This window comes from Callionymus lyra, chromosome 12 (genome assembly GCF_982586985.1).
Source record: "Callionymus lyra chromosome 12, fCalLyr1.hap1.1, whole genome shotgun sequence".
Classification (NCBI taxonomy): Eukaryota; Metazoa; Chordata; class Actinopteri; order Syngnathiformes; family Callionymidae; genus Callionymus; species Callionymus lyra.
In genome coordinates, this window is record NC_141829.1 from 24424588 (window position 1) to 24437227 (window position 12640).

At 40.9% G+C, this 12640-nt stretch overlaps 1 protein-coding gene across 1 annotated transcript in view; it reads left to right on the top strand.

Annotated features, from left to right (window-relative positions):
• The window catches only part of LOC148068756 (anosmin-1), a 60930-nt gene that overhangs the window by 22487 nt on the left and 25803 nt on the right, over positions 1-12640 (top strand). The window contains exons 3-4 of the mRNA XM_087804436.1: positions 11507-11569; positions 11817-12039. Coding sequence (XP_087660562.1) covers positions 11507-11569; positions 11817-12039 — 286 coding nt within the window. The remainder of the gene's footprint in view (positions 1-11506; positions 11570-11816; positions 12040-12640) is intronic.

Sequence of the window (12640 nt, forward strand, 5' to 3'; positions counted from 1 at the left end):
ATATGTTGCTACTTGTAAAAGAAGAATTCAAATCTCTGTGAGACTGCTGGGAGCAAATTCACGTAGACACCGAACACCAGAGGCATTTTCCACTTCTCGTGTCTGGGACTTCACTGGAGTTTTTGAGCTGCATCGGTTATGTCAGAGATCCGCCAAAGATGGATAACAGTGTAAAAACGTTGATGTATCATGTATTTATGAATTCTATTATGAGGTCAGACATTTCTAGGGATGCCCAGTTAATCAAAAAAAGTTGTGAAAAAAGGTTGGGTTCTCTTTTTTAAATGTAATAAAACCTTTATTTTACACAACTCTAGACAGTTGTCTACACACCAACATTTCATTTCCTATTTTTTAACCAGACCTATTTGTTTAGACCTGACAACAACAGAAAAACTTCTTTTTTTTTTCCTTCAGGTGCTTAAGTGAAAGCATTTCTTTCAACCCACATTCTAATTACATTCTCTTTATCTTTAGCTGAGAAAACAAATTGCAATAGAAAAAAAATAACAAAAGAGCAAAAATCTTCGGAAATATCTGCGGTGCAGTGGGGACACATGTCATTAGCCACAATCTGGTGAGGGATTCCTGTGGATAATAGCATTTTTCTAAGCACTAGCGTACTGTTAAACACATTTATCCTAATGTTTTTCTTGGCTGTGATGTATCCTGATGCACAGAAGTTTAGTTTAGGATGATCTCAACAGTAAAGTTTGTTTCAAAGGACATCTTCACCAACGTTGGTTCCTGAATTGTAACATTCTTCTGCTGCTTCTTGGGTTAAACCGGACTATATCTTTTTTTCCTAAATTAATTTTTGGTCCATTCTTCTGAATATATTGGAGTCGTCTCATTGGAAGATCTGTTTTTCCTCCGTCATGCGCTTGCTGAGTGTTCAGTTGCAAGTCACAGACTGTTAATCTTCTTCTGATCCACCTGATCCACCCCTCTGTCTGCTGATTTACAGCGCTGTTGAAATTGAATATGCGATATCTCACAGACTTAAGGTCACGTAAGGCTGAGGAAGTCGTGCGTCTAGACTGCAGAGCGGGTCGGAGCAGAGATATCTTCCCCCTGATTTACAGGCTATTTTCTTACAGTCCTCTGAGGCGTACCTCAAGACCTGCTAGCATTTTACGCTCGCTGGGATCATACCTGAAAATGCTCGATGAAATATGCTTCAGGCGGGTTAATGAGGGTCTCCAAGGACATCGGCCCGGAGGCGGCTATAAAGGTTTGATTTATCGAATTATTTCTTGACTTAAAAAGTAGATAACTGACTTCTGTGGAGCCGCCGTCGTGATTTATTGGGGAGGAGGAAACCAACAATCAGAGGGAAGGATTGCACACATTTTCAGACCAATTAGAGTAAAACAATGTCACAGAATTTACAACTTTAAAAAAATATATAGTTAAGTTTAAATGGTATCTGTTGTTTCAAGTATGCAGAGGCATACACTTGTTATTCTCTTCATTATTTTCTGTTCTATTTGACATCTCTGACTTCATAAAGGGAACCATGGGAAAATTTAAATTTTTAACCCTTGTGTTGTCTTAGAGTTAAGGAGATCCGAAGGGCCGAAAACAAAAGTGTTTGTGGTATCCCTTGTGTTGTCTCTGGGTCAAGGACCCTGGTTATCTCCACCCATCGTAAAATAAATGTTCGCCGGCCTGAGTGACTGCTTCAACTTGAGTTATGAAAACATCTGCTTACATTTGAGAACAAACATCTAACATCATACTATTGGTAAACAAAATGATCCTGAAATGTAAACCTTGGATTTTGATATCATTATTTTTCTTAAAGGGAGCCTGAAATGGTATTCTAGTTAGAAGAGATTACTTATTGTCTGTGGAAGGAGACTTGGCTGACTGTTAATTGGAGACTTGGACTGTTGACATGTCTGTGACCCAATTGCATGCAGAAAATGTATAAAAGGACTCATGGAAATGGAAAAATAGAAGAGGATCTGAAATGGAAATGATGGACACCAAATTTTATTTTCAGAGAAAACATTTGCAAAAGTAGTCCAGAACCGTTTTAATCTTCCACACATTTTTCGAAGATTATCTGAATTTGTATCAGGGATATAAAAGGGGGAAGAAAAGGTCCAGACTTTCCAGAAACTTCTTCAAGTTTTCAGTAGGTGCAGTCTGTCCAATGTGTTCTGGACACCTTTTACCTCAAACACAGACTAGATATATAAAAGTACTTAGTTCTTCACAGCCCTTGTCCAACCTCCTCATATCAGAGCAAGTCGATACATTCAGGGTTACGGCCCACAGAAAGACGCTCCTGTAACTCTACCAGGGTTTGGACAGATATATCACGTAATAAAAAAGCTCATTTCGCCGACAATGCAACGTAAGCCCAGCCGTGTCAAATGAATCTACCGTTGAAAAAAAACATCAATATGCGAGCCCGACGGCGGAACGTCCGGGGGAAGAATCAAAAACTATATGAGTTTTTAAATGAATCTGAGATTGAGGGTGAAAACGAATTAAGGGAAGTGGGACGGAAGCTGAGGAGAGGCGACAGAAAAATAAAAGTGAAATGAGTGGAGGGAGCGTGTGCTGTCGTCGCTGGTTTCTATCAAAAGAAGGGGAAAGCTGGGAGACACGCTTCAGGATGGGTCGATAGATATGAGCGGAGACCTGCTGGAATAATTATGTCCGGTGTCGGGAAGTGTGAAAAGCGCACGGGCAGCAGAAAGAAGCGCTAACTCAATGAGATTAGAGGTTAGATTTACAGGCTGTGTAGTTCGACACCCAGGCGAAGCTCACAGAGAAGTCAGGGTCACTCCGAAACCCGCAAAGCCCTGACAACCCGTCAGGTCGACGATCGATGACGAAGTCTCTGACATCATAGGATTGCAGGAACAGACAGCGTGACATCTTCAAAGCGTCTTAAGGAACCAATATTCTGTTGCTTCATCTTGTTCTGGTCCGCTGCCCACTCGACCTCTCCTACCCCGGGCCCGCATTTGTCAAGTCGACTTTAAAGTATTTCCCAACACAGAACTCCAAGTCTGTCACTGGGACACATTTTTGAAACCATCAGCACGCTCATTACTCATGTTTAAACTTGTTATTGTGTCATTTCTCATTGTTGGTCCCATTAAATTGAAATATAATTTCAATGTGATGACAAATGCAGCTGCTTACGTCTTTACATACTCCCCACATTTTCTCTCTTGTTCGTCCTGCTTCAATACTTTCGATTTAAAGTCACACTTTGCGGATGGTTCAGAAGTACGGAAATGATTTATTATTTTCATCAGTAAATTATGTTTTCAGTGTTTACTGTTTGCTGGCAAGCAACGGTTGTTCAATTAATCAGGTTGCTGCTCCCAGTAAAGCTATTTAACTGCACATATATTAAAGGATTAATTGGTAGCTTTATAGGTTAAATGTGTGCTAAGAGCAAAACATTAATTACCTCTGCCAAGGAGCCTAATACATTTGTTGATTGATCATGGAAAAGATCTGATGATTGCATTTAGGTTTCACATTCGATTGAGGTACACTTTTAAATATCTTTCCCTTTACACTAACTTAAGACCCTCTTGCAGATTCATTCTTAGACCTAAGAGATGGTGGGAAGTTGTTTTGCTTTAGGAAACTAACAACCTTGCAGTGTGCAGATGTTTTTCTGATAGGGTTTGCATGTATCAGTCCTGAAGACTCTGTATAGCACAGTGAAGAAAAAGCTGAGCAAAGACTGTCAGATTTCTACTTTGACTTCTTCCTGAAAACGTTAGTAGCATCTGCATCAAGAGAGACCAATTGAGGTCCTTTTGTGCACTTTTAGAGGTGTTATTTTTGTGCCCCACTGGTAGGAAGGACTCGAATTCACAGCCAAGAGCATTTTGAATATCTTGAAGCTGAAAAATGTTTCAGGGGAAAAACAGGTCTTAAAATACCTTCCTTTTATCATCTGCCTACATTATTTTTCACAACAAATGATTTTTGTACAAAAACTTTACCAAAGTTCATTAATTTGAAGATGTTTTTCTAGGTTGTTAGTAGCCAGTCTCAGCATGACAACAGATTGATTCCACAAATAGACAAAGGCAGCAGGATGATATTCATCTCAGGAACGTCTCACATCCTGGGAAAATGTCATGTGCATCATCAGCATGAATTACGGACGTGTTTTATGTTGTCAACGCGATGTATCGCAGACTTTCATGCCTCATTACTCAAAACACTCACACGGCATTTTGTAAGCGGATGTTTTCATAGCTCAAGTTGTAGCAGTCACTCAGGCCGTCGAACATTTATTTTTACGATGGGTGGAGATAACCAGGGTCCTTCATCAAGGAATAAAAGCAAGCAAATCTCCCCCTCCGCTCTCACCCTCGCCTCCCTTCGCTGCCTCGTTCCAGCACTGACAAAGTGAAGATGGGCCGGGGCATTGGCTGCCTTTCAGCCCGGCTCTCTCATCGGCCCCACAGAATGCCTTTAAGGGTCCCCCAGAGTAACAACCACTGCGTTTTATTACAGCGTGAAATGGGGAGTGAAAGGCCGCTATGGATGTTCCTGCTTAACCATGCACGATGTGTCACTGTTGCGTGGGGAGATAAGGGGACAAAGGGGAAATCAGATGCTCCGAAACTGCTTTTGTCAGGGAAAAAAAAACTCTGCAAGTCCGTGGAAAGTTCTCATTTAGATCTCAAATCAAAACAATTTGTGTCTTTTGAGCTGGAATTTGTTCAGAAATATGTTAACATCAATGGGGATAATCAGATGCATTCCTTGGGCGATTCAAACAGACGCTTGTTTTGTTGCCAGACTGAGATTTGCTTTAAGGGAATCCAGAGTTTGGCACCCAAACATAGTCCTGTTGGTGGACGTCCAGTTTTAGTTTTTACACTTTTCCTGAGAAATATAACACTTCTCTCACAGTCATGTGACAAGTTAAAATACTATTAATAATGTGGCTCTTGCTGCCGTCACAGGATTCTCAAACCGATGTACAAATCAATGCGAACAGCTTCTGGAACCTTTATGGAACCAGTGACGTAGTTTTGATACTTTTAAATTGTCAGTCAAGAGTATTGTGGAGTCAAACATCTTACTTATTAGAAATGTGTTTCTTCCATCCAGCCTTCAATTCTTTCTATTTCTATGTTGATTTATGAGGCAGCAACCAAGCAAAGAGGCTCAGATGTTCCTCTTTCCAAAAGACCAGAGTGTCTTGGGTTTGCCCCGGGGGTTCTCCTAATGCAGTGCAACAGCAGAGTTTTCCACCTTCTCAAAATACACAGTTTGGTGATACTGGCACCATTGTAATTATTGGCTTCTGGCACAAGTCTCTGGTGTAAAAAAAATAGGTCTTCTGCAGGCAGGTCTAATGTTATTTGAAAGTCAAAATGCCTGATCGGTGAAGCAGAATTGTTCTTTTTTTTTAACAATTGGTCACTATCATCTTCTTGAGATCTTGAAGCCCAAATGGCTTGCTACTCTTGTCCCTTTGCGATTGTTGAATCATGTTTGTATTCTCAGATCAAACATGTCAGAAAAGGCTGTTCAATATTTAAATCTACAATTTGAATAATAATAATAAAATATCTGTTTGTAAAAAACTATCTTTTAATTGAAATATTTACATTAGAAAAATTCTTCCCACTGAAAACACTTAGTTTCCCTGGAGATTAAATCTTGTTTACCATAACCACACTCACTCTGCTGTCATTGGCGAAGCATTAATGTTTGTCACTGTGCATCATCAATCCCGTAGAACTTAGTAATAACTTCAAAACATGGTCATGATGAGAGACTTACTGCATCTTGGTAGAAAGACTTCCACATTTGAAACATGTGAGTGAGTCAGGAGAGTTGTGTTTTCAAATGAGTTGCCTGTAAAGATGTCGGGTCAGTCACGTCCATATGGTGTAAATAAAGTCAGTTTTACTCAAATTTAAAGACACTTACGCTTCCAAGTCTTGTGTAATGTCCCACAAGTCACCGTGGTAACTGTAAACTCAGCTTGAATCGGCCTTGGCTGTCAAAGAAGCGTTTGTATGAAGATGAAAAGTGTCATGACTACATGCTGCTATGATGTCATCACTGCGACGTGGCTGTTTCATGTTTGTTGGGAAATCGGCTATTGAGCCAAAATAGATTCATAAATTCTGTCCATTTTTATTTTGACTACAAGTACTGTAAAAACATGAAAGAACAAGAAAGAGATCTTAGACTCCTAACATTTTTAAATGAAAAAATGCCAATTTATTGTCCCATGTTGGCATTAATGATCAGTATCTTCAAAGTTTAAATAATAATAACAATTAAATAAGGATGTCTTTTTAGTCACGAGGACTCATATTAAAAGAAGAGCGGAGCCAGAGGACTAAGCCCTTGTTTGATCATTGAATTTCTGAATGAAATCAGATGTTTTCTCTGCAGCATTTTTGGTTTCTATTGGAAAAAAAACACTTTGCTTCATCCATCAAGTTACATTAAAAAGTAGGTCAATTTGCAGCAAGGTTTAAAATTATTGGAGAGTCAAAATGGTGAATCAAGCGATTTAGAATTGAACTTTTAACTTATGTTTAACAGTAAAAGATTAAGGAGTGTCTGAGTCCAAAAAAATAATTAAGAGGCTCCAACAATTCTGCTTGTTCTTGAATACATTTCTTTCTCCATTCATCAGGGAACAATCTGATTGGTTAACATGGCGTAATTGAATCTTGACATTGACTTAACCTATGTTAAGACTTCATTACAGTTGGTGGATCTGCTTCATCAGTTTCTCCCTAAAATACACTCAAATACACGCAAATAAATGAACTCCGGCATGATGCTTAAATCATACACTCGTCACTTGCAGGTAGTTTTAGTTTGACATTTTCTATAGGTGGAAAAACATGTTGGCGTCTTTCGCCAAAAATCAAGCCGCAAAGGCGTGTAAATAAGATTCTGGTTTGATGAGCGCTCCTTTGTAATTATATACAGCTGTTGTGTTTGCTTTGGCAAGGCATCTGTCGTCAATCCTCCCCTCGCCGGCTTGAATGTCAAGTTGAGGGTGTGTTTGCAGAGATCCGCTGACAGATTGTCAGTCCGCAGCACACCTGCCGGGAGCCTCTTCTGAGGGCTCATCTCCATGTATCCACTCATTTCCACACAAAACACCAGGATGTTTGACTCCAAGAATTGATAACTGCCATGACAAACCACAATTTCAGTAACCTGGCATACATTCAGGTCAGTCTTGCAATATTTGTTGACCACATTTTCCTCTCGTTTAGTGAACTTGGTTTAAAAAGTGGTCAGAAAAAGTTAAATCTACCATAAAAGATTAATGTGCACATGTAATATGGCAATTATTTAGTCTATGAAAGTCTAAAAAGACAACCGCAGGGGTGTCAAACTTGATGGCACTGGGGGCCAAAATGTTTGAGACAATTTGCATCCGGGGCCAAACAAAATGTACTGTATATTTGTTGCCTCTATAACTGGCCTAATAAGTAAGTAAGTAAATAAGTTATAATTGTAAGTCGACCTTTTAACATTTTTCAGGTTTATTGTACCATTAATAGTATAATTATTCTAACATCTATGAGGTTCACAACTGACTCTTATATTAAAATATTTCATATTGTTCGGAACTTTCCATATTCATTTTTTAACATTCGTTATTTTACTTTCTATAAAACTGGTAACATGTTCAATCAGTGTCTACAGTATATTTTATAATGCTAGCAAACTTAAAAATCATTTTAAGTTCTTGCTGGCCGCATAAAATGAGTTGGCCGGCCTTGAGTTTGGAACATGTTGGGCCTCATCTTTACCAGTGTAAAAGAAAGGTCTTCGTAGACTTAATGACTTGAAAGTAAAATTTACTTAGAGACTACCACAAAGAAAAAACTTTTAGTTATGGTGTGACTGAAAATAATACATAAGACATACGCTAACTCAAAAAAACGAATTAGTTGACCATTACATCCATTAGTCCAAAACAATTAACCCAACTAATTTTGCTTAATCCTTAAATGACAAGGACTTAATCTTTATCCATTGGCGGGCAATTATAATTGAATTGAGTATTTCGAAATTTCAACGTTGATTAAGATTATAAATGATGGGCTACGTTTTTAACCTATTTTGAATGATGTAGAATCCATCCCAACCCAACAGAAACTCAACTTATTTAATCAAAAGTGCTTTAAGAAATTAAGCTATCTCCATGAAATCATTGAAAGTGTGCAGCAGTGTGAGTTACACTGCTTTGCACGCGAGCCTGACCATCCCGGGGTAACGGTGACTCTGTTTGGTGTATCTGTGATTGCACTGAACCGTAAAAGATTCATCTTAAAAAAAAGAAGCCGCTGGAATGCATTCAGTCCGGAGCACACGAGATCTTTCAATGAGTAAAACGAGCCTGATCCTGAGGCTTACGAGTGTATGTTCAGTGATTTGTAGAAGGGATTTGGAGGCATTACCGTGTGTGTCTGGCAGAATGTCCTTTAGACAACATTGCTGCCTCGACACAGACCTTGGTCCATGATTGTGCAACGCAGGGGACGCCGGAGTTTGTGTGTGCTCGACTCCTAGAGGGTTCATTCGAAGTGACTTAATGATATGAGGTCACCGTGTTATTAAAGGACAGAGCTCAATTGACTCCTTGGACTGTAATAAAAGACTCACTGTGCGCACAATGTGGCATCTTAAAAGTTGAATTTTTGTTTTAGTGCAGTGGTTTCACCTGATCAGCTCCACAGAAAAACCGCTAGAGTTTCTTTTGGAGCTCTTCCTTTCTGGGCAAACGTTCTCCTTCGTGCTCGTCTGGCATTTTTTTTATTCCATGTAATTACAGAAGGGATACCTTATCTGTTCTCCAAAGAAGTTCCCAACCCTCTCCCAGCATGGCAGTATGGAAGAAGCAGCTGCGGAGCGACGGCGTCCGCGGGTCCTTGAGCTGCGCGCCGCTGACACAGGAGTTGAGTGTATTAGCTCGCTGGCAGGCGGACGCGTGGCCCTGATTGCAGCCTCCAGAAGCAGGTTTATGTTTCATCACGCACCCGTCCACCGCACTTCATAAAAAGCAAATAAAACTTCTCGCTGGCAATGGCATAATAACAACGGCGCTCGCTAATGAGCTAATTAAAGAGTCGTAAATTCTGCTTTGGCCCCTGAGTGAGATTTGAAAATTCGTGACGTCAATATTTTTATATTTTTTCGAGGAGGCTCCTGTGTTTAAAACAGTGGACGGCGGCTTACATAACATGACATATTCTTCCCATCGGCGTCAACCAGCGTTTCAATGAGTTCACACTTTTCTCCAGCGTGATGACTGATGTCTCTGTAGAGAGCTCCTTCACGTCTCCAACTTTCAAGGGTGATGTTCGTCATGTAAGGGTGGACGTATTTACCCGCTTTGAAGTTCGCAGCCCACAGAAAAAACCATGACATCATGTTACGGTTTTGTGAAAGTTTCAACCGCTGCACTTTTGAATCGGCTGCCATACAGAACGAACTTCGTGAAAAACCTACAAGTGGATTTTGTTGCTTTCTGATGCTGGGATGAGGATCAGCTCCTCCAAATGGTCCTCAGTTTGGTGTTGATGAGATCCTTCACCGAGGTGAGGACTCAAGTGTCATGGAATCCTGGGGTAGGATGGATCTTTGGTCTGGAGGAATGAAAAGAGAAAGACCCACAATTACAGGTTCATTTCAACTCTCAGCAGCACTGGAAAAGCAAAAAGCAAAAAAAAAACTCCAAAATGTCCAAAATATTTGTTTCCATCAGGACTTATAATACATAAGTGTGTCAAAATGTAGAAAATTTCAGATACATTTTTGTGTGGAAAAATGGTTCATATAATTAAATATTATGACCAGAGACCATGAACCCACATATGATGCCATAGCCCACATAATTTATGTCTCCCTGAATGTTTTGCATAACAACTCAGCATAACAATGAAAAAACGTAGACTATTATTTCAATATAATGAACAGAAAACACTGAACAACATAAAAAACTATACGTCGAATAAAAAAGTCCAGAAACTCAACACATGCGCCCATACAGTACAATATACACTTAAGTAATTATTTGAAGGTTCCTCAAACACTTGGCAATCACCCTTTGTTCTTGTGATGTCATCATTACGTTCTCACAAAAAGAAAAACAAGAATTTAACAAAATTATGAATAAAGTGTGTTGCCAGATCTGCTTTTTAGAGAACTTTTTTTGAAAATGAGCGGGAAGTTGTTAAATAAGTAACCCTTATCTGAGAGAGACTCAAAGTAAAACCACTGCAGCTCCAAGAAAAGCAAGTTGATTTGGATTTGGAATTCATTCAGAATGTCTTCTATGCAGCTGCTTTAAAAAGTCCCACAATGCATTTGGAATAGGTGAATATTTTAAGGTATAAATTCAGTTTGTCCAGTTTCAATCAAGGTTAATCTGGCTTTGATCTATGCTTAAATTCAGCACTTCGACCTCAGCTGACTCCAGTCCTGATATGTTTGAAGACCGAACTGCTTCTGGATATACGTTTAATCTTCTTTCAAACGTGTTCAGGAGCAAAAGACTCCAGCTTTGTCCTTGTCGAAGGTTTCTTTTAAACACATTCCCTGGCTACGAAGCCTCGCTGCTGCTCCTCCGTCGATGGCATCTTGACATATCCAGCCTCATATTTCCACCATTAACCGACGTATTGGCCTGTCAGAGTTGAAGAATGTCTGTGGATGTGTTGCAAATGTACCACTCTTCCTGGTTGTGCAGCTGTAGGTGGCGTTGCAGCCCCAGCTCCGGCTGAATGAGTGACTCTGGCAGGTCTCTGGTCGGTGTGGTTTTGGGGCGAACCCAAGCCTCGCACAGAAGCAGCCTGGCCGCGGTCGGGGTGTTTGACTTAAGCTGGATCTTCTGTTACACACGAGACCTCGGCTTTTTCTTCTGTCCCGTCACATGTTCGTCTGCTGGACACGCGTGGATCTGGTGTGTTCCGCCATGTTTGGATTGGGCAAACCTTCATTGTAGTCCAGTGTGCCATTGGTTAACTGAGGGTTTCACTTTTACCCGTCGTAGACGCCAAAACCCTTCCTAAAATGTGTTGCACGTGTTCAAACAACGGGGCTCCCAAAAACATCAAACCATGAGTGTCTTCATTAGTCTTTTCTATCAACGAGGTCGAAGGCTGCTCAGGCCTAGACACGTACGCCAGCGGTAGGCGTCGACAGAGGAGTCCAATAAAGACACAAAGAGGAAATCTGTCCCATCAGGTGCAATCCAAGCGTTGGCAGATGACTGGGAGCGAGGCGTGCCTGTCTGCTGCTAATGGGCAAACTTGTTGGCCCGTGCCTGTTTTTCCTCGCCGTTCCTTTGAAGGTATGCGAGACATCTGCAACAAAAAAGGGGTGTGCCCCGCTTATTGTGATGGCGAAGGGAAGTGGCTGAGTGAGGTACCTGACAGGGAGCCAGCATAGAAGCATCTCTGGAGCGTTTGATGTGGCTGACTCTTTGAAGCACTGACACCCTTCTCTGTTTCCACAGTGCCTGGAGCCTTGCAAGGAATCCTGGAACCTGAAGGAAAACCAATGCCAGGATTTATGCGAGGTATGTCACTACCACAGACTATTTGCATTCTTGGTGGTAAAATTCAATCAGAGGAAAAGTTTGAGGGGAGTGTGAAATAACTCGCACACTCACGACACTTTGGACTGGAGTCGTTTCATCCGCCGGGCCCACGTAGTGGCCCAGAATGTAAACAGAACAATCCTTGTTAGCCGAGAGAGCCGGCTGTTTGCTGCCAGGCGTTTTGGATGAGAAGAACCCTGATGTGTTTTTTTTTCCCCTCCTCCAGCCTCTCTTTCCGAAGAAGCACTACGAGTGTCTGACGAGCTGCGAGTTCCTGAAGTCGGTGGAAGGAGTGAAGCAAGGCGACTGTCCCGCTCCGGAGAAGGCCAGCGGGTTCGCCGCCGCCTGCGTGGAGAGCTGCGAGGAGGACGCCGAGTGTTCCACTGTCAAGAAGTGCTGCTCCAACGGTTGCGGCCACACCTGTCAGCTGCCCAAAAACCTCTACAAAGGTACACCTGCGCCATTATGTCAGGAATCCTACTGCCTTTGGCTCTTCCTGGAAACCTCTGTAGAATGAAATCCAATAACAAATCCACATCCACACGGGAGACGTTTTTACATACCAAATTATCAATCCACCACCATCACACTTCAATAAGAGGAATGCTGCTGCCAGCTGGTTCCTCCCGAAGGAAAGTAAGAAGTTACTGAAATGATTTGTGGTTTTGGCTCTTCAACCTGCTGAGGGGCAAAACCAATAAAGTATTGCGGAGAAGGATAACCCTTTTACTACGACCAGTGTATGCAGGTGTGTTTCATTGGATATAATGGTGGAGCGCACAGTTTTTTTTAAAAACAAAAAAAAACTGAATGAATAAAAATCTAAGACATGATTAATCATGGTGAGTTGATCGGTTAGAACTTTTTGACATATGTACAATAACACATTATCACTCCTAGACTTTTTATTATTCACTTGTTGGCAAGTCATTGTCCATCCAGTTGTTTTTAACTGCTGTGGTAGAACTTTAACTGACCTGAAACTAAACTAATATGTATTTATGATGGTTTTGAATCATATGATGACATATGATTATGACATCTTTTCTA